Source organism: Scyliorhinus canicula, chromosome 6 (assembly GCF_902713615.1).
Source record: "Scyliorhinus canicula chromosome 6, sScyCan1.1, whole genome shotgun sequence".
Lineage (NCBI taxonomy): Eukaryota > Metazoa > Chordata > Chondrichthyes > Carcharhiniformes > Scyliorhinidae > Scyliorhinus > Scyliorhinus canicula.
The window spans coordinates 181,851,494-181,876,358 of NC_052151.1; the positions used below are offsets into that span (position 1 = coordinate 181,851,494).

General features: G+C 49.5%; 1 protein-coding gene across 1 annotated transcript; it reads left to right on the forward strand.

The window, feature by feature from the left end:
* Positions 1-548: 548 nt before the first annotated feature.
* On the forward strand, positions 549-24,865 carry LOC119967703 (potassium channel subfamily K member 1-like). Its single transcript, XM_038800570.1, has 3 exons — positions 549-570; positions 15,741-16,136; positions 24,435-24,865. The coding sequence occupies exons 1-3, from the start codon at positions 564-566 to the stop codon at positions 24,695-24,697; spliced, it is 666 nt and encodes a 221-aa protein (XP_038656498.1). The 5' UTR covers positions 549-563; the 3' UTR covers positions 24,698-24,865.

Genomic DNA, 24,865 nt, shown 5'->3' on the forward strand with positions numbered 1-24,865 from the left:
CGCATACACATGTTCATGTGGACAGATATGTGTACGTACACAAGTGGACACACATGTACACATACACATGTGGACACACGTGCGCGCAGCTTTTTCAGGTGACTCGCATGTTACTGAAATCTCCGCTGCCTCCTCCCTCACCACACCCATGGCTGATGCTGATGATATCTTTGCTCAGTATTTGGTGGTGATTAGTGCTGGGTTAGTGCCAGAACCATCCTGCATTCCCCGACCTTCATTGCCTCATTATCATCCTGCTCCACCTGTTGCAGCTGTTAAATGCGTCAATCGTCGCTCTCCAGGGTGCGGCTGCATTTATATTTAGGACTAGATAGTGAGCTGTCAGCTGGTGATTGCCCACTGATACCTTTCAAGGTTGCCAAATCCTTCACAGAATTCAAAAGAGACAACTCGCGGCTCGAACGAGAGGCTGATCCCACCCTCTGAAGCAGGCGAGCTATCACCATGGTGCCATTATGTCAGGAAAGTCCAATCGGCAGCGTGTGCACAGCAAGATCCCAAGCACAGCAAATGAATGAATAACCAGATTTTAAACCTTTCTGATGTTGGGTGAGTGGTGGGACTTTGTTGTGGGGGATGGGGGGGGGGGTTGCTAAGGGTACTGACGAGGGACAGGGAGTAATACAAACCCACAGGTTCCCAGATACACCTGGGCTGGCCTCACCTGTGGTCAATGTCAGCCCTACCGCCTGCTGGCATTTGAGTGGTTCGTGCGGGGAGGCACCTCATTTGCGTGGAAAAAGTGGGTGCCCCCTTGCCCCTCTCACATTCCATGCCCTTTCCAGAAACCTCATTCAGCTCATTGCCTGCCCGCTCCTAACCCTCTGAGTGAGGCAAGCGATACTGAAATAAATAGTACATCTTCTAGAATCAATGTCTGAAACCTACCTTGCCCTTTCCTCTCTACTAAATCCCCCCTCAGCCCAAAAACCCTCTCTCCCCCCATTGCCCCACGCCCACTCTCACCCCCAAATCCTTACCTCACCCCCAATTCCACTTTTCTTTCCCATAATTTGCCCTCTCTCCCAATTCCCCCTTCTCCCTCCAATTCCACCCTCTCCCTTTAGTGACCACAGACGAGTCCGAGAGGAGTGGATAACAGAAACTAGCTTTATTACGAAGTTACAGTGTGCACAATACTCCCCAGGTCCCAGCCGGGTCTGAGGTGTTGATACTAAAACTGACCGACCTTTATATTACAGATTATTAGAGTGTTCAAGGGCACCCTGAGCAGGAGAACTCCTATTCAACGAGGGTCACAGCGATGCTAATTGCTTCTACTCCGTAAGTCTTGTGCAGATTATAACATCCCTCCCCTTGAATATTCTGTCAGAGGTGGAGTAGGAGGATGTCTCTTTGCTCTTGGCTGAGCCTCTGGCGCCTGCTGGGCTGGAACAGGTGGTGTATACGTGGACAGTGAATGGGGTTCCACACCGAAAGCCTCGGTGGAGGAACTGTAGGAGGCTGCTGAACGGCCTGATCCCCATCGGATAATTCCGACCTCTCGCATCTCTGCATCCTGTCCCCCTTGGGGCAATGACCTTGAGCCTTGAAGAGTTGGAGAAGGTTGATCAGTAACTGCTGCTCCCGGGGAGTCTGTGCACTCCTGGTCTGATTCTGATGTGATTGACATGTTTCTTCATGACACAACCTTGAGTTGAACTTGGTACGATACTGGTCCGGTCTGGCAAAGGATCGTTCCTGAGATCCCCTGGGATCTGCGAAGTTCTGAACATAGACTGTGTCACCTGTTCCAATCAGTCTAGTCCGCTTGTGTCCATCTGGACGGCGCCCTTGCTGCTCTCAACTGCGGCGTACTTTCTTGCCAGTATCCGGGAATGCCAGACTGAGACTGGTCCATTGTGGCCGGTCCATCAACAATTCCACTGGTGCCAGCCCGGTGCAGCATAACTTTAAACATAGATCTGATTGACAAGGTTAAGATAAATTGAAACTCAACAGACATCAACAAGATTAACTGTCGCAGAAATTGAACCAACACTGACAACGTTAATGGTAACAGATATTCAAGATTCATTGACATTGGTAACAATGGCAGATATTAATCATGCACCTGAGTCAGAAGGTTAGCCCTGAATTCAGTCTCTCTGTGTGATCATTGACTCTGTGCTCCCTATGATCTGCACTTGAACAGATGTATTTCCCTCCTGACTTGGACGGTTAGAGTTCCCAAACCCACACCCACCGCCTCAGAGGGTTCAGAATGGGGCAAATATAAATCAGGGGTGGCATTCTCCCCTACCCGGCGTGACGGAGGGTCCCGGAGTAGGGGAGTGGCGCGAACCACTCAGGGGTCGGGCCTCCCCAAAGGTGGGGAATTCTCCCCACCTTTGGGGGCCAGCCCCGCGCCGGAGAGGTTTGCACCAGAAGACTGGCGCAAAAAAGCCGGCGCCCCCGGCAGCGGGGCTGGCCGAAAGGCTTTCGCCGGTCCGCGCTGGCCGCTGACGTCACTGCCGGCGCATGCGCAATGTGGGGTTCTCTTCCGCTTCGCCGTGGCGGCCGCGGTGGAGAAATAGTGCAGCCAGGGCACTGGCCCGGAGACTGAGCGGGGGGCCCGATCGCGGGCCAGGCCACCGTGGGGGCACCCCCCGGGGTTTGATCGCCCCCCGCCCCCCCTAGGACCCCGGGGGCCTGCTCGCGCCGCTGAGCCCTGCTGGGGGTCGGAGAATTTCGCCCCAGCTTTGTGAAAATGGGCCAATTGATAGGTGGGGAGAATTATCTGCTGGAGCTCGATCCAGTATCAGGGAGTTCTCTGCCTGTAAGTTACTGACTGGGGTACTTGTGGATAGATATCCCAGTCGGCAGTCAGTTGGGTGGGAGTGCAGGCCTGGAAGAAAAAGTGCGAAGCATGCTGGAAACTAACGTTGTGCAGAAGGAGTATCTGCAGGAAATAAATTTATAGATAATTGATTTAGGTCTTTTAAACTATTCAGTTGTATGTGCAGGTGCTGACTAACCTGGCTGATAAGCTGCTGCAGAAACGGGAGTGGCTGCTGGAGGCTGTATCGGTGGTGACTATAAAGGTGACCCAGGGAGGCAGAACGTCCACGGCACCGACCTCTACCTCAGCCTAATGTGGCCGCACACTGCACTGTAACCAGAATTCACCCAGGGGGAAAATGGGGAAAAAGGTCAGACAATCCCCGGCGATCATTTTTGGAGACCTTTTGCCGACCCATTTTACATCATCCCGCGGGTCGCGACCCCCACTTTGAAAAACACTGCTCTGCACTGGCCATTAGTTGGTCACTTCAGTGCTCCCGTAACAGCCTTCCCGAACAGGTGCCGGAATGTGGCGACTAGGGGCTTTTCACAGTAACTTCATTGAAGCCTACTCGTGACAATAAGCCTCACGGTAGCATGGTGGTTAGCATCAATGCTTCACAGCTCCAGGGTCCCAGGTTCGATTCCCGGCTGGGTCACTGTCTGTGTGGAGTCTGCACGTCCTCCCCGTGTGTGCGTGGGTTTCCTCCGGGTGCTCCGGTTTCCTCCCACAGTCCAAAGATGTGCGGGTTAGGTGGATTGGCCATGCTAAATTGCCCGTAGTGTAAGGTTAATGGGGGGATTGTTGGGTTATGGGTATACGGGTTACGTGGGTTTAAGTAGGGTGATCATTGCTCGGCACAACATCGAGGGCCGAAGGGCCTGTTCTGTGCTGTACTGTTCTATGTTCTATCTATGTTCCAATAAGCGATTTTCATTTCATTTCATTCCAATTGACTGATGGGGTGGGTGAGCAGCCCAACACCTTCCCCATCATGGGTAAAATATCAAGGGAAGGGGGAGATGGACGGACGTGCTGTATTTGACACCTTCCCAATCTGCCATCCTGCTTTGTGTTCCCTTTCTCCATCCCGCGCCACCCACAATTACCCCCCCACCCACCCCGACCAGCACCTCACCAAAACACCCTGAATGTTCTATCCAGGGACCACATGACTTGCACCTACCCGCCCTGTTGGTAAATCAAATCGTACTCGTCGGAGCAGCAACATTATATTTCTAACTCAGAGATGTTGACTATCAGAAGGGCTGGCCACTTTCCACTTTGCTGCTGAAAGCTTTTGAGTTCAACCCAATAATTGAGGTCCTGTACGCTCCTAATCTACCATTGGATTTGGAGCAGAGTAATTTATGCTCCATTAAGAAAGAATTTATGTAAAAACTGTTCCTTTCCTGACGTCGGAATGACCCAGTGAGCTTCAAAGGTAATTAACTATTTATAATTTGTAGCCATCCAAAATCGCCCCATTTTACAGCCTATTGTTTAACTTCAAAATAAATTGTGACTTGGCTCGTTCGACCCATTTGTGATTTGGCTCTTTACAATTAGTTTGCGGTATGGCTCATTACAATCCGATTGTGACTTGGCTCATTACAATCCGTTTGTGACTTGGCTCATTACAATCCGATTGTGACTTGGCTCTTTACAATCCGATTGTGACTTGGCTCTTTACAATGCATTTGTGACTTGGCTCTTTACAATCCGATTGTGACTTGGCTCTTTACAATGCATTTGTGACTTGGCTCTTTACAATCCGATTGTGACTTGGCTCTTTACAATGCATTTGTGACTTGGCTCTTTACAATCCGATTGTGACTTGGCTCTTTACAATCCACTTGTGACTTGGCTCTTTACAATCCGATTGTGACTTGGCTCTTTACAATCCGATTGTGACTTGGCTCTTTACAATGCATTTGTGACTTGGCTCTTTACAATCCGATTGTGACTTGGCTCTTTACAATCCACTTGTGACTTGGCTCTTTACAATCCGATTGTGACTTGGCTCTTTACAATCCGATTGTGACTTTGCTCTTTACAATCCGATTGTGACTTGGCTCTTTACAATCCGATTGTGACTTGGCTCTTTACAATCCGATTGTGACTTGGCTCTTTACAATCCGATTGTGACTTGGCTCTTTACAATCCGATTGTGACTTGGCTCTTTACAATCCACTTGTGACTTGGCTCTTTACAATCCACTTGTGACTTGGCTCTTTACAATCCGATTGTGACTTGGCTCTTTACAATCCGATTGTGACTTGGCTCTTTACAATCCGATTGTGACTTGGCTCTTTACAATGCATTTGTGACTTGGCTCTTTACAATCCGATTGTGACTTGGCTCTTTACAATCCGATTGTGACTTGGCTCTTTACAATCCGATTGTGACTTGGCTCTTTACAATCCACTTGTGACTTGGCTCTTTACAATCCACTTGTGACTTGGCTCTTTACAATCCGATTGTGACTTGGCTCTTTACAATCCGATTGTGACTTGGCTCTTTACAATCCGATTGTGACTTGGCTCTTTACAATCCGATTGTGACTTGGCTCTTTACAATCCGATTGTGACTTGGCTCTTTACAATCCGATTGTGACTTGGCTCTTTACAATCCGATTGTGACTTGGCTCTTTACAATCCGATTGTGACTTGGCTCTTTACAATCCGATTGTGACTTGGCTCTTTACAATCCGATTGTGACTTGGCTCTTTACAATGCATTTGTGACTTGGCTCTTTACAATCCGATTGTGACTTGGCTCTTTACAATCCGATTGTGACTTTGCTCTTTACAATCCACTTGTGACTTGGCTCTTTACAATCCACTTGTGACTTGGCTCTTTACAATCCACTTGTGACTTGGCTCTTTACAATGCATTTGTGACTTGGCTCTTTACAATCCACTTGTGACTTGGCTCTTTACAATCCGATTGTGACTTGGCTCTTTACAATCCACTTGTGACTTGGCTCTTTACAATCCGTTTGTGACTTGGCTCTTTACAATCCGATTGTGACTTGGCTCTTTACAATCCGATTGTGACTTGGCTCTTTACAATCCGATTGTGACTTGGCTCTTTACGATCCACTTGTGACTTGGCTCTTTACAATCCGATTGTGACTTGGCTCTTTACAATCCACTTGTGACTTGGCTATTTACAATCCGATTGTGACTTGGCTCTTTACAATCCGATTGTGACTTGGCTCTTTACAATCCGTTTGTGACTTTGCTCTTTACAATCCACTTGTGACTTGGCTCTTTACAATCCGATTGTGACTTGGCTCTTTACAATCCGATTGTGACTTGGCTCTTTACAATCCGATTGTGACTTGGCTCTTTACAATCCGATTGTGACTTGGCTCTTTACAATCCGATTGTGACTTGGCTCTTTACAATCCGATTGTGACTTGGCTCTTTACAATCCGATTGTGGCATGGTTCATTACAATCAACTTGTGACTTGGCTCTTTACAATCCGATTGTGACTTGGCTCTTTACAATCCGATTGTGACTTGGCTCTTTACAATGCATTTGTGACTTGGCTCTTTACAATCCGATTGTGACTTGGCTCTTTACAATCCGATTGTGACTTGGCTCTTTACAATCCGATTGTGACTTGGCTCTTTACAATCCGATTGTGACTTGGCTCTTTACAATCCACTTGTGACTTGGCTCTTTACAATCCGATTGTGACTTGGCTCTTTACAATCCGATTGTGACTTGGCTCTTTACAATCCGATTGTGACTTGGCTCTTTACAATCCGATTGTGACTTGGCTCTTTACAATCCACTTGTGACTTGGCTCTTTACAATCCGATTGTGACTTGGCTCTTTACAATCCGATTGTGACTTTGTTTATTACAATCATTTGTCACTTGGCTCTTTACAATCATTTGTAACTTGGCTCATTACAATCATTTGTAACTTGGCTCATTACAATCATTTGTAACTTGGCTCATTACAATCATTTGTGACTTGGCTCTTCACACTCCGTTTATGATTGGCTCATTACAATCATTTGTGACTTAGCTCCTTACAATCTGTTTGTGACTAGGTTCTTTACAATCATTTGTGACTTAGCTCTTTACAATCGCTTGTAACTTGGTTCTTTACAATCTGTGACTTGGTTTATCACAATCCATTTGTGACTTGGCTAATTTTCAATCCGTTGTGATTTGGCTTATTACAATCCGTTTGTGACTTTGCTCTTTACAATTATTTGTGACTTGGCTCATTACAATTCATTTGTGACTTGGGTCTTTACAATCCATTTGTGGTTTTGTTTATTACAATCCTTTTGTCATTTGGCTCATTTTCAATCCATTTGTGATTTGGCACATTACAATCCCTTTGTAACTTGGTTCAGTACAATCCATTTGTGACTTGGTTCTTTACGATCTGTTTGTGACTTGACTTATTACAATCCCTTTGTAACTTGGTTCAGTACAATCTGTTTGTGACGTGGCTCAACATGATTCATTTGTTACTTGGTTCTTTAAAATCTATTTGTGACCAGGCTCATTACAATTAATTTGTAACTTGGCTTATTACAATCCCTATATGACTCAGACGTTGCCGGAACTCCTTGCCCAGTTTGTTAGTTGCACAAGTCATGCAGATCTATGGAGGAGAGGGAATTTAGATAGCGTTTTACACAAACTCAAGACATCCTCAAGTACTGTCCAGCCAGTGAAGTACTTGTTGACATGTTGTCACTGTTATAATTTAGGGAATGTTGCAGCCAATGTGTGCACAGCAAGCTCCCACAAACAGCGATGTGACACTGACAGGGTGTTTTACTGATGTCGCTTGTGTCGTGGTTTTGGAATTAAACCTGCAAGGTTCAAACAAACAAGAAGCTTTATTCAGGAGATGTTAACATTATAGGCTGTGATGTTACACTGGCCATTCACCTGCTCAAACTGCACAGATATCATGTGATCGGTCTCTTAAAGTTCCACTGCAAGGCTGCTAGTGAGGAAATACTAGAAATGCCATGAATACACAACATTTTCCTCACTCTTTAAGTCAAAGGTCCCTGACACAGTAAACAGTATAACATTAACAATCAATGAGCAAGATGAACAATCAACAACAACAATCAACAACAACAGTCAATACATCAAACCCTTCGAAGCCATCATTGTGGTTGATGGTGAACCTCTGGCGTCTGCTTTTTAGTTCTTACTGCAACCTCTGGTGCCCTTCCCTTGGTTTGGATGTTGTCTGTGGTTGCCTTAACTGGAGTCGACAGTGTTCGGAGGTTGACTCGGTGTCTGGTTCTCAACTGAGGTACTGGTTTCCCCAATTGGTTTGATTAGTGTCAGGTTGGCGGGAAGGCCCAGATTGTCTCTTGGTACAATTTGATTTGGATTGTATTGGCTCTGTCTGGCAGATTGGTTCTTGTCGCCAAACGTTGATCACATGTCTCCTCCATATATCTCTGGTTTGTACAGTGTGGGAGACTGGTCCTGTCTGTGCTCAGATGGTGCCAGCTATCCACTTTTTACTTGTGATAAGTAGTTCCTTGCCAGAACTTCTTGATGTGTTATCTGTGTTGGTCTAACATCGACTGCAACTGGGTGCAGTAAAACAAGAAACAGGCTTCCGACACAGGAGATGGTCCAACACTGTTTTATTGAACCTGCTGATTGCTGTACATAATCTGCTGTGTGTTGACACTCTATTAACCTAACTGATAACCTCCTACTGGCTTGACCAGACTAGCTCTCTACCACATGGTGATGATGTTCATTGGCCTGTGCACTGCGACTATCTCCCTGGCCGTGTCCTGGGTGATATGGAGATACCGGCGTTGGACTGGGTGAGCACAGTAAGAAGTCTTACAACACCAGGTTAAAGTCCAACAGGTTTGTTTCAAACACTAGCTTTCGGAGCACTGCTCCATTCACCTGAGGAAGGAGCAGTGCTCCGAAAGCTAGTGTTTGAAACAAACATGTTGGACTTTAACCTGGTGTAAGACTTCTTACTGTGTCCTGTGTGAGAGAGGGAGAGCCTTAATGCCCTGTGGGCTTTATAGTGGTGGTGTCGTGTCTGGTGATTGGTTGTTCTGTGTCGTGTGTGTTCATTGGTTATCCTGTGTGTCAATCACTGCCTGCCTGCATCTCATGATATACATGAGTGAATATTATGACACTTCTTAGTGAAAAACACAACATTTTGCCTTGTTCTCCCGCCATATGACTTAATTCTGCTGCCTTTTCTCGGCAATTCATTTTGTCTTGAGTGGTTTTAGCAAATTGAACGCTGTGCGCAGTTGACATTTAGCCATTAGCAATGCTGGAGAAACTTGAGTTGTTGAGTGTGCAGTATTCCTGTATGAGAGCAGGAATTGGCTCAAACGTTCAGACAATGAACCTTCAACAAATGTTTCATAATCTGTACAAAACGTTCTGCCAGCCCATTTGTGGCAGGGTGATGAAAATTTAAAAAATGAAAATCGCTTATTGTCACGAGTAGGCTTCAATGAAGTTACTGTGAAAAGCCCCTAGTCGCCACATTCCGGCGCCTGTTCGGGGAGGCTGTTACGGGAATTGAACCGTGCTGCTGGCCTGCCTTGGTCTGCTTTCAAAGCCAGCGATTTAGCCCTGTGCTAAACCAGCCCCTAGTCGCCACATTCCGGCGCCTGTTCGGGGAGTCTGGTACGGGAATTGAACCGTGCTGCTGGCCTGCCTTGGTCTGCTTTCAAAGCCAGCGATTTAGCCCAGTGTGCTAAACCAGCCCCTAGTCGCCACATTCCGGCGCCTGTCCGGGAAGGCTGGTACGGGAATCGAACCGTGCTGCTGGCCTGCCTTGGTCTGCTTTCAAAGCCAGCGATTTAGCCCAGTGAGCTAAACCAGCCCCTAGTCGCCACATTCCGGCGCTTGTCCAGGAAGGCTGGTACAGGAATTGAACCCACGCTGCTGGCCTGCCTTGGTCTGCTTTCAAAGCCAGCGATTTAGCCCAGTGAGCTAAACCAGCCCCTAGTCGCCACATTCCGGCGCCTGTCCGGGAAGGCTGGTACGGGAATCGAACCGTGCTGCTGGCCTGCCTTGGTCTGCTTTCAAAGCCAGCGATTTAGCCCAGTGAGCTAAACCAGCCCCTAGTCGCCACATTCCGGCGCTTGTCCGGGAAGGCTGGTACAGGAATTGAACCGTGCTGCTGGCCTGCCTTGGTCTGCTTTCAAAGCCAGCGATTTAGCCCAGTGAGCTAAACCAGCCCCTAGTCGCCACATTCCGGCGCCTGTTCGGGGAGGCTGGTACAGGAATTGAACCCACGCTGCTGGCCTGCCTTGGTCTGCTTTCAAAGCCAGCGATTTAGCCCAGTTAGCTATTGATGAGGAGTGGATCGGATGTGTTGAATTCCGTTCTCCTTCAAGTAGTGTACTAACTCTTGTGAAATGAACTGCGGCCCATTATTGCTCACCGGTTGTGCAGGGTAATGAAATCTGCTGAAGATTTCCCCCAATCTCTCAATTGTTTTACCACAAATGTTGACTTCATGACGGCAACTTCAGGCCATTTACTTTTTTTTTAAATATGTTAATTGAAAAATTTTCATTACAAATGAAATAATATAAAACAATTAATTCAAGTTATAGTGACAACAGAACAGAACAGACAATCAAAAGCACAAATTAACTGAAGCCTGAAGCATGGTGAGTCTGATATCCCGAAAATGGCCACCAGCAGACATTCCTCCAGATTGACATTGAGTATCTCTGACATGGTGTTGAAGAAGGAGACCCAAAAGTTTACTAACCAGGGGCAAGACCAGAACGTATGAGTGTGGTTGGCCAGCCCCCGAGAAGAACGCTCACACCAGTCGTCCACCCCAGAGAACAATCCACTCATCCTCGCTTTAGTCAGATACGGCCTGTACACCACCTTGAATTGGATCAGACTAAGCTGAGCACATGAGGATGTGGAGTTAACCCTGTGAAGGGCCTCGCTCCATATCTCATCATCCAGAATGGGTCCCAACTCACCCTTCCATTTCACGCTCACCTCATTCAACGTAGCTGACCGCTGATAGGATCTGGCCCTATATGCACAAAATCGTCCCCGCAGCAGACCTGGCCAAAGACAAAATCCTCTTCAACAGGGAGGATGGTGGTGCCAAGGGGAAAGGGGGAAAAGCCTTGCGTGAAAAATCGAGAATCTGAAAGCATCTGAAAAAACTGGAGCCAGGGAGTTGAAATTTCTTCAACAGCTCCTTAAAGCTGCCAAACTTCCTCTCCACAAACAGGTCCCCAAACCTCTCTGAACCCTTCCCCTCCCATGACCAAAACATCGAGTCCAAACCCGCTGGCAAAAAAAGGTGATTGTTGAAGATAGGGGTAAGCAAAGGCTGGGAACTGAGTTTAAAATGTTGTCTGAACTGCTTCGAGAGAGTGGAAACCACTATCGGATTCGAGTAAAATCTTACCGGAGAGAAGGGCAGTGATGTGGTTACTGTTGCACCAAGACTAGATCCCTCACAGGAGCTCGCCTCCATTTGCCCCCATATAGAAACCGGATCACTGAACCACAACAGTACCTTCTCAATATTGGCTGCCCAGTAATAAAGCCAAGCCCCCTGATTGCCTGGCTCTCTGGAGGGATGCCCTATAGAACCATGGGGCCTTTCCCGCCCAAATAAATGAGGACACTCATTTACTAATTTTGGCAAAGAAGGACTTGAGGAGACATTGAAAAAGAAATAAAAATCTCGGGAGCGTGTTCATTTTAATAGACTGGACCCTGCCCAACACGGCCATGGGGCGATTATCCCACTTCTGCAAGCCAGATTTGACAGCGTTAACCAGACTAGTATAATTTAATTTGTGAAGAGAGGTCCAATCATGGGCAACCCAGATTCCCAGACAAGAAAGCTAGGTCTGGCAAGATGAAAAGGTAACATCCCCAGATAGGCTCCCCTCCCCAGAGGGTTAGCTGGGAAGTATTCACTCTTATCCAAATTCAACTTATACCCAGAGAATGAGCCCAAACTCTCAAGCAGCTTCATTATCTCATCCATAGCGGATACTGGGTCTGTAATATAAAGAAACAGGTCATCCGCGTACAAGGACACCCTCTGCTCCTCCCCTCCCAGATTTATCCCCCTCCACTTACTGGAATACTGAAGCACTGTGGCAAGCAATTCTAATGCCAAAGCAAACAGGCGGGCAGATAATGACATCCCTGCTTCGTTTCCCTATTCAGCGGAAAATAGCCAGAATTCAAATCATTCGTGCAAACACTAGCAGCTGGCCTATACAATAAACAAATCCAGGATATAAACTTTTGCCAAATCCAAACCTCCCAAGAATCTCAAAGAGATATTCCCACTCCACCCTATTAAACGCCTTTTCAGCGTCTAAGGAAACCTCCGGTTCGGGCACCAAAGAGGGAGAGAGGACAAAATTTAATAAACAACAATTAGCTGACAATTACCAACCCTTGATGCAACCTGTCTGGTCTTCCGAAATCACCTCTGGGAGGCTGGGCTCCAACCGCAGTGCCAGCACTTTAGCAAGTAATTTGGCATCCGCTTTTGAGAGTGAAATAGGCCGGTTTGACCCACATTCCGTAGGATCCTTGTCTTTCGTAAGGATCAGGGAAATGAACCCCGAGACAAGGAATGGTTAAACATATCTAAAATTAGAGAGTCCAATTGTTCTGAAAACTTCTTACAAAACTCAATGGGGAAGCCATCAGTCTGCATCATCCCAATGCATTTCATAATTTCCTCTGGACCCAACGGGGATTCTAACTCTTCCCGTTTCTCCCACGCCACAGCTGGGATGGATAATTCATCCAAAAAAATATCAGTCATGACCAAACTCTCCACAGGAGGCTCCGATCTATAAATATCCCGCTAAGATGTTCCAAAAGCCACATTGACCTGAGGTGGGGCAGAAGCCAGGCTGCCACTCGAGTCCTGTACCTGTACAAACTCCCGGGAAGCCGCCTGCCATCTCAGTTGATGAGCTAAGAGGTGAGTGGCCTTCTCCCCATGTTCATAAAAATATCCCTCGAACATCGCAGCTGGCCCACCAACTTCTCCGTTAATAATTCAAATGATGTCTCCAAATTTTCCTAATTGTCAACAACTCTGGGGTTGGGGTAAGTGAGCACTGATGGTCCACCTCAAAGATAGAGCCCACCAGCCTTTGTCGCTCCGCCCTCGCTGTCTGCACTTTGTCAGAAATGATCTCCTCCCGATAACCACCTTAAGGGCTTCCCACAGCATAGAATGTGAGATAGACTCACTTCTTATATTCCCCAATGGCAGTGGACAAGCATTCATAAATCTCTAGACCACTAATAATGCCGTTTCCAGTCGCCATGGCAGACACTGGGAGGGACCTGATTCTGGTGCCTTCCATCAAGTGTCTAATAGTTAGATCGAAAGTACCGCGACCTGGCTCATCCAAGATGGCGCCAAAGTCACTGACTAGAATAAACAAAGAGGTATCTGCAATCACCATAAGCAAACTACCCTGCCCCCTCTTTCCCCACTATCTACACCCAAATACGCATACAGAAAACAGCAAGCTGAACATAAACCACTGAAACCTACTTTTAATAACCCTATCCCCAAACAGAACAAAACACTAAGCTCATTATTTAAAACAGAATTACTATAATGAGCTCCAGTCAACCCCTCAACACCCCTCCTGTTAGCTAACTCTTTGACTAGCAGGGCGGCTCCCACCCAGAGTGAAGAAAAATGCTAACAGAAAAAAGACAAAGTATAAAAATCCTTAAAACATAGTACTCCAACAGGGAGCTTTATATTTTCACAACAGTTACAACAAATAGAGCAAACGCCCACATAAAACTAAATACCCTATCCAACTTAAAACACATTCAACACCAACAAGAACATAAAAATGCAAACGTGAACAAGGAACCCCAACAATTCCACATGTCATCATGCCAATCCCCAATATCCAAGAACCTCATTTGCCCCACGCCCAGCCCATGCTTCTATCATGCCAATCCCCAACATCCAAGAACCTCATTTGCCCCACGCCCAGCCCATGCTTCTATCATGCCCACCCCCAATATCCAAGAACCTCATTTGCCCCACGCCCAGCCCATGCTTCTATCATGCCCATCCCCAACATCCAAGAACCTCATTTGCCCCACGCCCAGCCCATGCTTCTATCATGCCCATCCCCAATATCCAAGAACCTCATTTGCCCCACGCCCAGCCCATGCTTCTTTACAATGGAATCCGCCTTCCCCAGAGCATCAAAATGTTTCCCTCCAAAGTCATTCTTAGCCACGCCGGAGACACCATCCCAAACCGGGCTCCGCTTTTGTACAGAATGGCCTTGGTTTTAGTGAACGCAGCCCGCTTCTTCGCCAGCTCCGCTCTCACATTCTGGTAAAGCCTGATGGCATGGCCTTCCCATTTGTAGTCACGATGCTCCTATGCCCACCTTGGGACCTTTTTCTTGCAAGCTGTGAAACTTCACGATTACCGCTCACCTCCCCAGGACGAGGTCTCTGGACATTTTGGAAAATACTTTTATTCAAGACATTTTCCATTTTACAACATACACTACAATAACTCAACTTTGTACAACTTTTATAATAAACAAACTCCATCCCATTTGGCAGCACATAGGTTAGCACTGTTGCTTCACAGGGTCCCAGGTTCGATTCCCGGCTTGGGTGTCCCCGTGCCTGCGTGTGTTTCCTCCGGGTGTTCCGGTTTCCTCCCACAAGTCCCGAAAGACGTGCTGTTAGGTGAATTGGACATTCTGAATTCTCCCTCAGTGGACCCGAACAGACGCCGGAATGTGGCGACTAGGGGATTTTCACAGTAACTTCATTGCAGTATTAATGTAAGCCTACTTGTGACACTAATAAAGATTATTATTGTTATCATCTCAGCATTGCTCTTTGATGTTTCTTCCCCTGCCTTTAGCCCAGATTATCATCACCCTCCTGAAGCACGTACCACTGAAACTACGTGCGATTAAAGTGCAGCAGAAAAGTGTAAGCGGGCAGCACGGCAGCACAGTGGTTAGCACTGCTGCCTCTCAGCGCTACGGGTCAGGGTTCAATTCCGGCCTTGGGTGACAGTCTGTGTGGAGTTTCCACATCCTCCCCGTGTCTGCGTGATTTCCACTGGGTGCTCCGGTTTCCTCCCACAGTTCAAAGACGTGCAGGTTAGGTGGATTGGCCGTGCTGAAAGTTCCCCATAATGTTCAATAATCTGTAGGTTAAGTAGGGTTATAGGGTTACAGGGATAGGGTGGGGAGAGTGGGCCTGGTAAGGTGCTCTTTCAGAGGGTCGGGTGCAGTCTCAATAGGCCAAATGGCCTCCCTCTGCACAGCAGGAATTGTATGGTTCTATTCTATGTTTTTTTGGTAAGGGGTAATGTTAGACTTTGAAACTCCTGACCAGCACCTTGGTGCGAGCTGGTGGGCAGGGGGGAGGCGGGGGTGGTGGAGGTTGGAGAGATTGTACAGCCCCAGTGATGAGCCATCAATTGCACGAGAGACGAGATGCTATACAAAAGTTAGGCTTTAATAAGCTAGAACTTAGCCCTGCGGTCGACTACAATAAAATGGACGACCTCCGGGCGTTCTGACTATTTATACCTCGGTATGGAGGCGTGGTTAACTCAGCCTCTCGACCAATCGGAGAGCCGTCACATGACTGGTCTCAACCAATCGGTCGAGAGGCACATGACCGACCAGGGCCAATGGTAAGCCGGTGTTCTGCACCAATGGCAGACAGCTATGCAAATCATACCACCACACCCAGGTAAGATGTATTGTCAGTAAAATGAGAAGAAGGTGCAGGATAATTTCCAGTGCGGGCCCTCTTGTCCCTCCCATCCCCCTCTCCCGCTTCTTATTGTGTGTTCATCTGGAGTTTGGCTGTGTTTCGAGTTACTCAATGTTCTTTTGTTGCAGGTTACGGTCACACAGTCCCCCTGTCTGATGGTGGGAAGGCGTTCTGTATGATCTACTCACTGATTGGAATTCCCTTCACACTGCTCTTCCTCACCTCCATGGTCCAGCGCCTCATGGTCCACGTGACGAGAAGGCCGATCCAATACATCCACACCCGCTGGGGGTATCCCAAACAGAGCGTCGCCCTCATCCACGCCGTGCTTCTGGGGCTCCTCATCACCTCCTGCTTCTTCTTCGTCCCAGCGGCTATTTTCTCCAACCTGGAACAGGACTGGAACTTTCTGGAATCCATTTACTTTTGTTTCATCTCGCTCAGCACCATCGGCCTGGGAGATTATGTTCCAGGCGAGGTTCAGCATCAGCAGTTCCGAGAGCTGTATAAATTAGGAATAACAGGTCAGTATCTGCACACTTGTTGAATTTAATAGTGGAGGGTGAGGTTCTGTGGGATCCAAAAGCTGCAAAGAGAATTCCAGGATCTGGGAGACAATCTTGGCTATTGCGGATCCAGGGACCTGAGCACCCAATCTATTTTTTTTTTTAAAATAATTTTTATTCAAAATTTTCATAAACTATCAACAACAAAAAGTAAGATTTTTTTTTTACAAAGAACAAAAAAAAAACAGTCCCCCCCCCCCCCCGCGCATACACAAAGGAAGAGGTAAATTAACACCCGCCATTCACACAAAACACACGCCCGCCCCTTCGACAAAATTTCACCCTCTCCAATATAATAAATCCCGCCATGTCGTTGATCCAGGCCTCCACACTTGGGGGTCTCGCGCCCTTCCACTGAAGAAGAATCCTCCGCCGGGCTACCAGGGATGCAAAGGCCAGAATGCCGGCCTCTTTTGCCTCCTGCACTCCCGGCTCCACTGCAACCCCAAAAATTGCGAGCCCCCAGCCCGGATTGACCCTGGATCCTACCACCCTCGATACCGTCCTTGCTACACCCTTCCAAAATTCCCCCCATGCTGGACATGCCCAGAACATATGGGCATGATTTGCTGGGCTCCCTGAGCACCTAATACACCTGTCCTCACTCCCAAAGAACCGACTCATCCATGTCCCGGTCATGTGAGCCCCATGCAGCACCTTAAACTGTATGAGGCTAAGCCTCGCACAAGAAGAGGAGTTCACCCTCCCCAGGATGTCCGCCCACGTCCCCTCCCCTATCTCCTCACCCAGCTAATCCTCCCATTTACCCTTCAACTCCTCGACTGATGCCTCATCCATCTCCTGCATCACTTGGTACGCCGCCGAGAACCTCCCGTCACCAACCCATACCCCCGAGAGCACCCTGTCCTGGACCCCACGCGGCGGCAGCAGAGGAAACTCCGCCACCTGCCGCCTGACAAACGCCCTTACCTGCATGTACCTGAAGGCGCTCCCCGGGGGGAGCCCGAACTTCCCTCCAGCGCACCCAGGCTCGCAAACTTCCCGCCTACAAACAGGTCCCTCAATTGCCCCCACATTTTGAGGGTAGCCGCCACCACCGAGCTCGTGGTATACCTCGCTGGAGGGAGTGACAGCGGTGTCGTTACCAGCGGCTCTAGGCTCGTGCCTACACAGGATGCCATCTCCATCCTCTTCCATGCTGCCCCCTCCCCCTCCATCACCCATTTACGCACCATCGCTGCATTGGCAGCCCAATAGCTGAGCACCCAATCTAGAATGACATTCACAGTGTAGTACTGAGGGAGTGCTGCACTGTCAGAGGGTCAGTACTGAGGGAGGGGAGTGCTGCACTGTCAGAGGGGCAGTACTGAGGGAGTGCTGCACTGTCAGAGGGTCAGTACTGAGGGAGTGCTGCACTGTCAGAGGGTCAGTACTGAGGGAGCGCTGCACTGTCAGAGGGTCAGTACTGAGGGAGTGCCGCACTGTCAGAGGGTCAGTACTGAGGGAGTGCTGCACTGTCAGAGGGTCAGTACTGAGGGAGCGCTGCACTGTCAGAGGGTCAGTACTGAATGGGAGAGCTGCATTGTCAGAGGGTCAGTACTGAGGGAATGCTGCACTGTCAGAGGGTCAGTACTGAGGGAGTGCTGCACTGTCAGAGGGTCAGTACTGAGGGAGTGCTGCACTGTCAGAGGGTTAGTACTGAGGGAGGGCTGTGCTATCAGAGGGTCAGTGCTGAGGGAGTGCTGCATTGTCAGAGGGTCAGTACTGAGGGAGTGCTGCACTGCCAGAGGTCAGTACTGAGGGTGTGCTGTGCTATCAGAGGGTCAGTGCTGAGGGAGTGCTGCACTGTCAGAGGGTCAGTACTGAGGGAGTGCTGCACTGTCAGAGGGTTAGTACTGAGGGAGTGCTGTGCTATCAGAGGGTCAGTGCTGAGGGAGTGCTGCATTGTCAGAGGGTCAGTACTGAGGGAGTGCTGCACTGCCAGAGATCAGTACTGAGGGTGTGCTGTGCTATCAGAGGGTCAGTGCTGAGGGAGTGCTGCATTGTCAGAGGGTCAGTACTGAGGGAGAGCTGCACTGTCAGAGGGTCAGTACTGAGGGAGAGCTGCATTGTCAGAGGGTCAGTACTGAGGGAGTGCTGCACTGTCAGAGGGTCAGTACTGAGGGAGTGCTGCACTGTCAGAGGGTCAGTACTGAGGGAGAGCTGCACTGTCAGAGGGTCAGTACTGAGGGACTGCTGCACTGTCAGAAGGTCAGTACTGAGAGAGTGCTGCACTTTCAGAAGGTCAGTACTGAGGGAGTGCTGCACTGCCAGAGGTCAGTACTGAGGGTGTGCTGTGCTATCAGAGGGTCAGTGCTGAGGGAGTGCTGCATTGTCAGAGGGTCAGTACTGAGGGAGTGCTGCACTGTCAGAGGGTCAGTACTGAGGGAGTGCTGCACTGTCAGAGGGTCAGTACTGAGGGAGAGATGCACTGTCAGAGGGTCAGTACTGAGTGAGTGCTGCACTGTCAGAGGCTCCGTAGTGAGGGAGTGCTGCACTGTCAGAGGGTCAGTACTGAGGGACTGCTGCACTGTCAGAGGGTCAGTACTGAGGGAGCTGCACTGTCAGAGGGTCAGTACTGAGGGAGGGCTGCACTGTTGGGGTGTTGACTCTGTAGGAATGTTGCACTGTCGGAAATGCAGTTTTTAACGTGAGAATTTAAACCAAATCCTTGATTGTCCCTGCTGGTCTATATTAAAAAATCTAATCAAAGAGTATAAAGATGCTGCAGCACTGAAGGAGGCCATTCAACCCTTCCTGCCTGTACCTGCTCTTTGATCTAATTAGCCCAATGCCTTGCTATCTCACCAATGCACTGCAAATCCACCACCGTCCCTTCAAACACGGAGCAAGTTCCTATTTGAACATTGTTATTGACTCTGTTTATACCATGCTGTCAGCAGGCAATCCAGGTCGCAACTCACTGCGTACATTCGTGTCATAGACCTTCTCTGCTGTAGGAAACTGTTTCTCCTTTTTTTCACTTCAAAAAACACTTCATAACCTTCAACGTCTTAACCAACAAATCTCGCCTTTCCCTTCTCTGGTCTATGGAAAACAAGCCCACCTTTCTCGCCTCTCCACATAACTCTTCCTACCCGGGACCATTCCAATAAATCTCTTCTATACCCTGTCTTGGGCCTTGCCATTCTTCCTAAAGTGTTGATCCCAAGAATTGAACATAATACCTCTATCCATTCCACCAGGAACCAGAGGCTGATTTAGCTCACTGGGCTAAATCGCTGGCTTTTAAAGCAGACGAAGGAGGCCAGCTGCACGGTTCGATTCCCGTACCAGCCTCCCCGAACAGGCGCCGCAATGTAACTTCATTGAAGCCTACTTGTGACAATAAGCGATTTTTCATTTTTCATGTTTTTATAATGGTTGAGCAAAACTTTTTTGCTTTCGTACTCCATGACGTAGAGTTCTGCCTCACTGCCATGGTGAAAATGGCCAGGAATCATCAGTCCCGTCTCCGAACATAGCACTTCCCATTATTTGCAGGGGCAGGAATGGGGGAAGGGCTCATTTCACACACACAGTTCACAGAGGCAGCTAACCATCTTAAGCAGATGCTGCATCCCCTGAAGTGGGTCACAGGTGGGCCAGGAGTGATCATAGAATTCGTACCGTGCTGAAGGAAGCCATTCTGAAAGAGCACCCCAACTAGGCCCACTCCTCCGTTCTGTCCGCATAACACCATCTAACCTTTTGGACATTAAGGGAAAATTTAGCAAGGCCAATCCACCTAACCTGCACATCTTTGGACAGTGCGAGGAAACCGGAGCACCCGGAGGAAACCCACGCAGAAGCGGGGGAGACACAGATAGTCACCCGAGGCCAGAATTGAACCCGTGTCCCTGGCGCTGTGAGGCAGCAGTGCTAACCACTGTGCCACCGTGCCGCCCCTGCAGATTAGACCAGTAAAAGCAGGTCTGAACTTTGTGCACTTGTTTGGGTACTGATGGTACCCTTTGGAGAGGAATAGTTACGCCTTTCGATCTGATTCCAGGATGCCTTTGGGGAGGTGCCATTTGGAATTGTTAAACATTAGGTCTAAATGTGCATAAACCCATTATAGTCAAGTTCATTGGAACTGTCAACAGACCTGTCAAAATCAACTGTCAAAATTGTAAGAAGCAGCTTCAAAGGGACCCTTCAACATGACTTATCAAAGACAGCTGTATAGAGAACTGTCAAAGAGTGCTGCCAAACTGGGCTGTCCACTGTGGGCGGGATTGCCCTTGCAATGTCTCGCAAGATTGCGTTGAATCCTGTGAGGCGTTGCGTGCCGGGTGGTTCCTGGGAGCGGGGTCTCCCGGCTTTCACCGGCCACACTGCGCGGCGACGAGCTGCTTTTCCGGCGCAGCGTGACCGGAAGATCGCTCCCTCAGTTTTGACTCCCCAACATCGACAGGCTTTTTGGGGGGGATAGAATTCCAGATTTCCACTGCCTTTTCTGTGAAGAAGTGATCGCTCCCAACAGTCTAACTCTAATTTTAAGGATTTGTCCCCTTGTCCTGGACTCCTCCCCCTCACCCCCCCCCCCCCTCCCTCCCCTCCCCCCACTCACTGGAGGAAATAGATTCTCTCCCTCCCTACCCTAAAAAAATCACTGAATCTTAGTTAAAATCTTCTATCCTCGGGGGAATACCAGCTTAGTCTATGAAACCGGACTTCAGGGATGGAATTCCCCGACCCTGCGCCGGTCAGAGAATCCCCAGGAGGAGGCGCGAGCCCCACCCCGATGCCGGCTTCCCTATTCTCTGGCGCCGTTTTCCGGGTACTGGCGGGATTTCTGCCACACCGGTCGGGGGCCATTGACAGCGGCCCCACCCCGGCGATTCTCCAGGCCGGCCCCGATGGGCCGAGTGGCCAACAACTTTTGCCCAGTCCTGCCGGCGTGAATTACTCACCTCGCGCACGGCGGGACCTGGCAGATAAGTGCATGGGGGTGGTCCTGGGGGCGGGGAGGCATGGGGATCCGACCCCGGGGGGGGGGGGAGGGCCCCCCACTGTGGCCTGGCCCGTGATCTAGGCCTACCGATCGGTGGGCGGGGCTGGTTTCGTGGGGGCCGTCATTCCTCCGCACCAGGCCCCTGTAGGGCTCTGCCATATTGCCCGGGGGCCGGCACGGAGAAGGGAACCCCCACCATGCGCGAGATTACGCCGGCCGTTCTGGGCATGCACGGACTCGCGTGGGCCGTTCCTTGCCGGCTGGAGCAGCAGGGACCACTCCGGCGGCAACCTAGCCCCCTAGAAAGGTGAGACTGCCTCACTTTCAGGGTCGCTGATGCCGAGTCGTTGGCGCTGGATTTCCCGCTGGCGTGGGAACATCGCCCCATTTTTAGAGAATCCCGCCTCAGAAGTTTATTCTTTGAAACGGTGGTATCATTCTGGTGAACCTGTGCTGCCCCTCTTCAAGGCCAATATATCCTTCCTGAGGTGCAGTGACCAGAAGTGATCGCAGTTCCTCCAGCTAGAGTCTAACCAGAGCTCTGTACGACTGTGACAAACATCCAGATCCTAGTATCCCAGGCCTCTGAAGGCCAGCATTCCGTTAGACTTTATGGTCATTTCTTACACCCGTCCACTAGCTTTGTGATTTCTGTACTTGGACCATTATACGTGTCTGCTCTTCCTAGCTTCTCACTAGTTCAAAGACAATGGCATTTCTCTTTCTTTGGGCCCAAGTGACTGATCTCCAACATTCACATAATGAACTCCTTCCCAGAGTTTTTCCTGCAGTCTAAAGCTTGTTGCACGACTTGCTGTGCCATCTAACATATTGTCAGCAGCAAACATGGATAAAAACCTCTCTATTCATTTCCAAATATAATAGCCGGAATTCTCCGGCTGTTGGGATTCTCTGTTCCCGTCGGCAGCGCAGCCCCATCGCAGTTTTCCCAGGGTGGCTTCAATGGGAATTCCCATTGACAAGCGGCGGGAGAAGAGAATCCCGCTGCCCGCGAACGGTGTGCTGCCAAGAAACACGCGACTGGGGGGCTGGAGAATAGCTGAGGCCCCAGCTCAAATCCCTAGAGGGCATTATTAGTCCAATGCTGCTGATTTATTACAGACCCAATGTTCCTACCTCCTTGTCTCCTGGCTCCTAACTAACTCCATCTCCAAGCTTCGAGGTTGCCTCCAATTCACTGCACTCTCATTCTCATTAACAGTCTCTTATGTGGAACCTTATTGAATGTTTTCTGGAATTCCATAGTGAGCGTCGGCACTCCCTTATCCAGCATATTAGTTATCGCTGCAGAAGATCCAGCCGGTTGGTTAGACATGGCTTACTCTTTACAATCCCTCTGATCAGCTGATAGATGTATAAATGCTCAGTCACTCTGGGCGAAATTCTCCGACCCCCAGCAGGGTCGGAGAATCGCCTGGGGGCGCCTAAAATCCCGCCCCCGCCGTGGCAGAGATTCTCCGCCACCCGGGAAGTGGCGGCGGCAGGAATCTCGCCACTCCGATCGGAGAGGCCCCTGCGGTGATTCTCCGGCCCGGATGGGCCGAAGTCCCGCCGCTGGGAGGCCTCTCCCGCCGCCGGGGTTTAAACCACCTCTGGAACGGCGGGATCAGCGGCGCGAGCAGGCCCCCGGGGTCCTGGGGGGGCGGGGGGGGCGATCGAACCCCGGGGGGTGCCCCCACGGTGGCCTGGCCCGCGATCGGGGCCCCCCGCTCAGACTCCAGGCCAGTGCCCTGGCTGCACTATTTTCCTCCGCGGCCGCCACGGCCTCCGCCATGGCGGAGGCGGAAGAGAACCCCACATCGCGCATGCGCCGGCAGTGACGTCCGCGGCCAGCTGCCGCTGACGTCACTGCCGGCGCATGCGCGTACCGGCGAAAGCCTTTCGGCCAGCCCCGCTGCCGGGGGCGCCGATTTTTTGCGCCGGTCTTCCCCACCTTTGGGGAGGCGCGACCCCTGAGTGGTTGGCGCCACTCCCCTACTCCGGGACCCTCCGTCACGCCGGGTAGGGGAGAATGCCGCCCCTGATCCTTAATAGTTAATAGGGGAGCAGTCTTCCTAAACCCTACAGCTTGTGGATAACCCCCAAAGGAAATTTATAATGGTGTAATACTGTAGTAATTGTTTTCAAAAGATCAAGCATGGGATCAAGCCCGAGATCGGGTGTGGTGCCTTTTCTTGTCAGCTTGCGTCTTGTGCATTTCTCTTGTGGGAACCACCAATTGAATTCAATTTGAATTTGAATTGTTTTTTGGAGCAAGCAAGGAGGTGGATTAGGGACTTGTCCTGTCCACAAGCCCATTGGCTTTGGAACTTTAAGAAAGGAATAAAACATTTTTAAAAACTGTTTTCAGTGTTCGATCATAGGATGTGAGCATCATTGGCAAAGATTATTTATTACCCATCCATAATTGCCCTTGAGAAGGTGGTGGTGAGCTGCCTTCTTGAGCCACTGCAATCCATGTGATGTGGGTACACCCACTGTGCTGTTCGGGAGACAGTGAAGGAACGGCGATATATTTCCAAGTCAGGATGGTTTGGGGTTTGGAGGGGAACTTGCGGGTGATGATATTCCAATGTATCTGCTGCTCTTGTCCTTCTAGATGTTGGTGGTCATGGATTCGGGAGGTGCTGTCGAAGGAGCGCTTCTTGTAGATGGTACACACGCCTGCCACTGTTTGTCAGCGGTGGAGGGAGTAAATATTTGTGGATGGGGTACCAAACAAGCGGGCTGCCTTGTCCTAAGATCGAGAGTGGTTGAAGCAAATAACATAGATGCGTTTAAAGGGGAGCTAGACAGACACCAGAATGGGAAAGGAATAGAAGGCGCTGCTGATAGTCTCAGGTGAATTAGAGTGGCTGGAGGCTCATGTGGAGCTTATACCTCGATATTGGGCTGAATAGGCTGCTGCTGTGCTGCCTATTCTATGTAAGAGCACACAGTCTAATGGGCACGAGTTACTCTGTCCTGGGTGGTGTCGAGATTCTTGAAGCTGCACACAACCAGGCAAGTGGAGCGTATTCCATCACACTCCTGCCTCATGACATGTAGGTGGCGCAGAATCTCTGAGGGGTCAAGATGTGAGAGCCAGACATCACGGAATATTCAGTCTCTGGCCCGCTTGTACCGCAGACCATACATGAAATAATGTTTTAGGCAAGAGGTGCACGTAAATGAACAATTCCACTCCAGTCATGTTTAAATCATCCGTACTTAATTGTGTCTAAAAATAACTAATATGTCTCTCTCTTTCCCTCTCTCTCTGACTCTCTGTATTCTAGTCTACCTCATGATTGGTCTCACTGCTGTGCTTGTTGTCCTGGAAACCTTCTGTGAGCTGCAGAAACTCAAAGAATTTAAAAGGGTCTTTTACTTGAAGAAAGACAAGCTGGAAGATGAGCAAACCATTCTGAACCACGATCAGCTCTCGTTTCCTGCAGTCACGGATTCTGTGCCCATCACGAGAGAGCAGCAGAAACTCAACGAGCCTATAGCCACAGGCCCAGTTCCCTATCAATTTACAGAGGACCCCATCAACCGATAACTTGGCTCCAGGCCTACCCCAGTCCAGGACATGACCGGCCAAAACTTGCGTCATGTCGTAGAGCATATTTGCATGTAACTAGCATAGGTTCTCAAGCAATTTGCCAGCCTTAAAGAAAAAATGAAGCAAAGCAACTCGGTATAGGAAGTGTGCGGTGGGGGTGGGGCT

What these genes read in the sequence shown, in the direction of transcription:
- LOC119967703 (XM_038800570.1), top strand. An exon ending in GTATAAATTAGGAATAACAG is followed by an intron (nt 16,137 to 24,434) that starts GTCAGTATCTGC and finishes TCTGTATTCTAG; the next exon opens with TCTACCTCATGATTGGTCTC.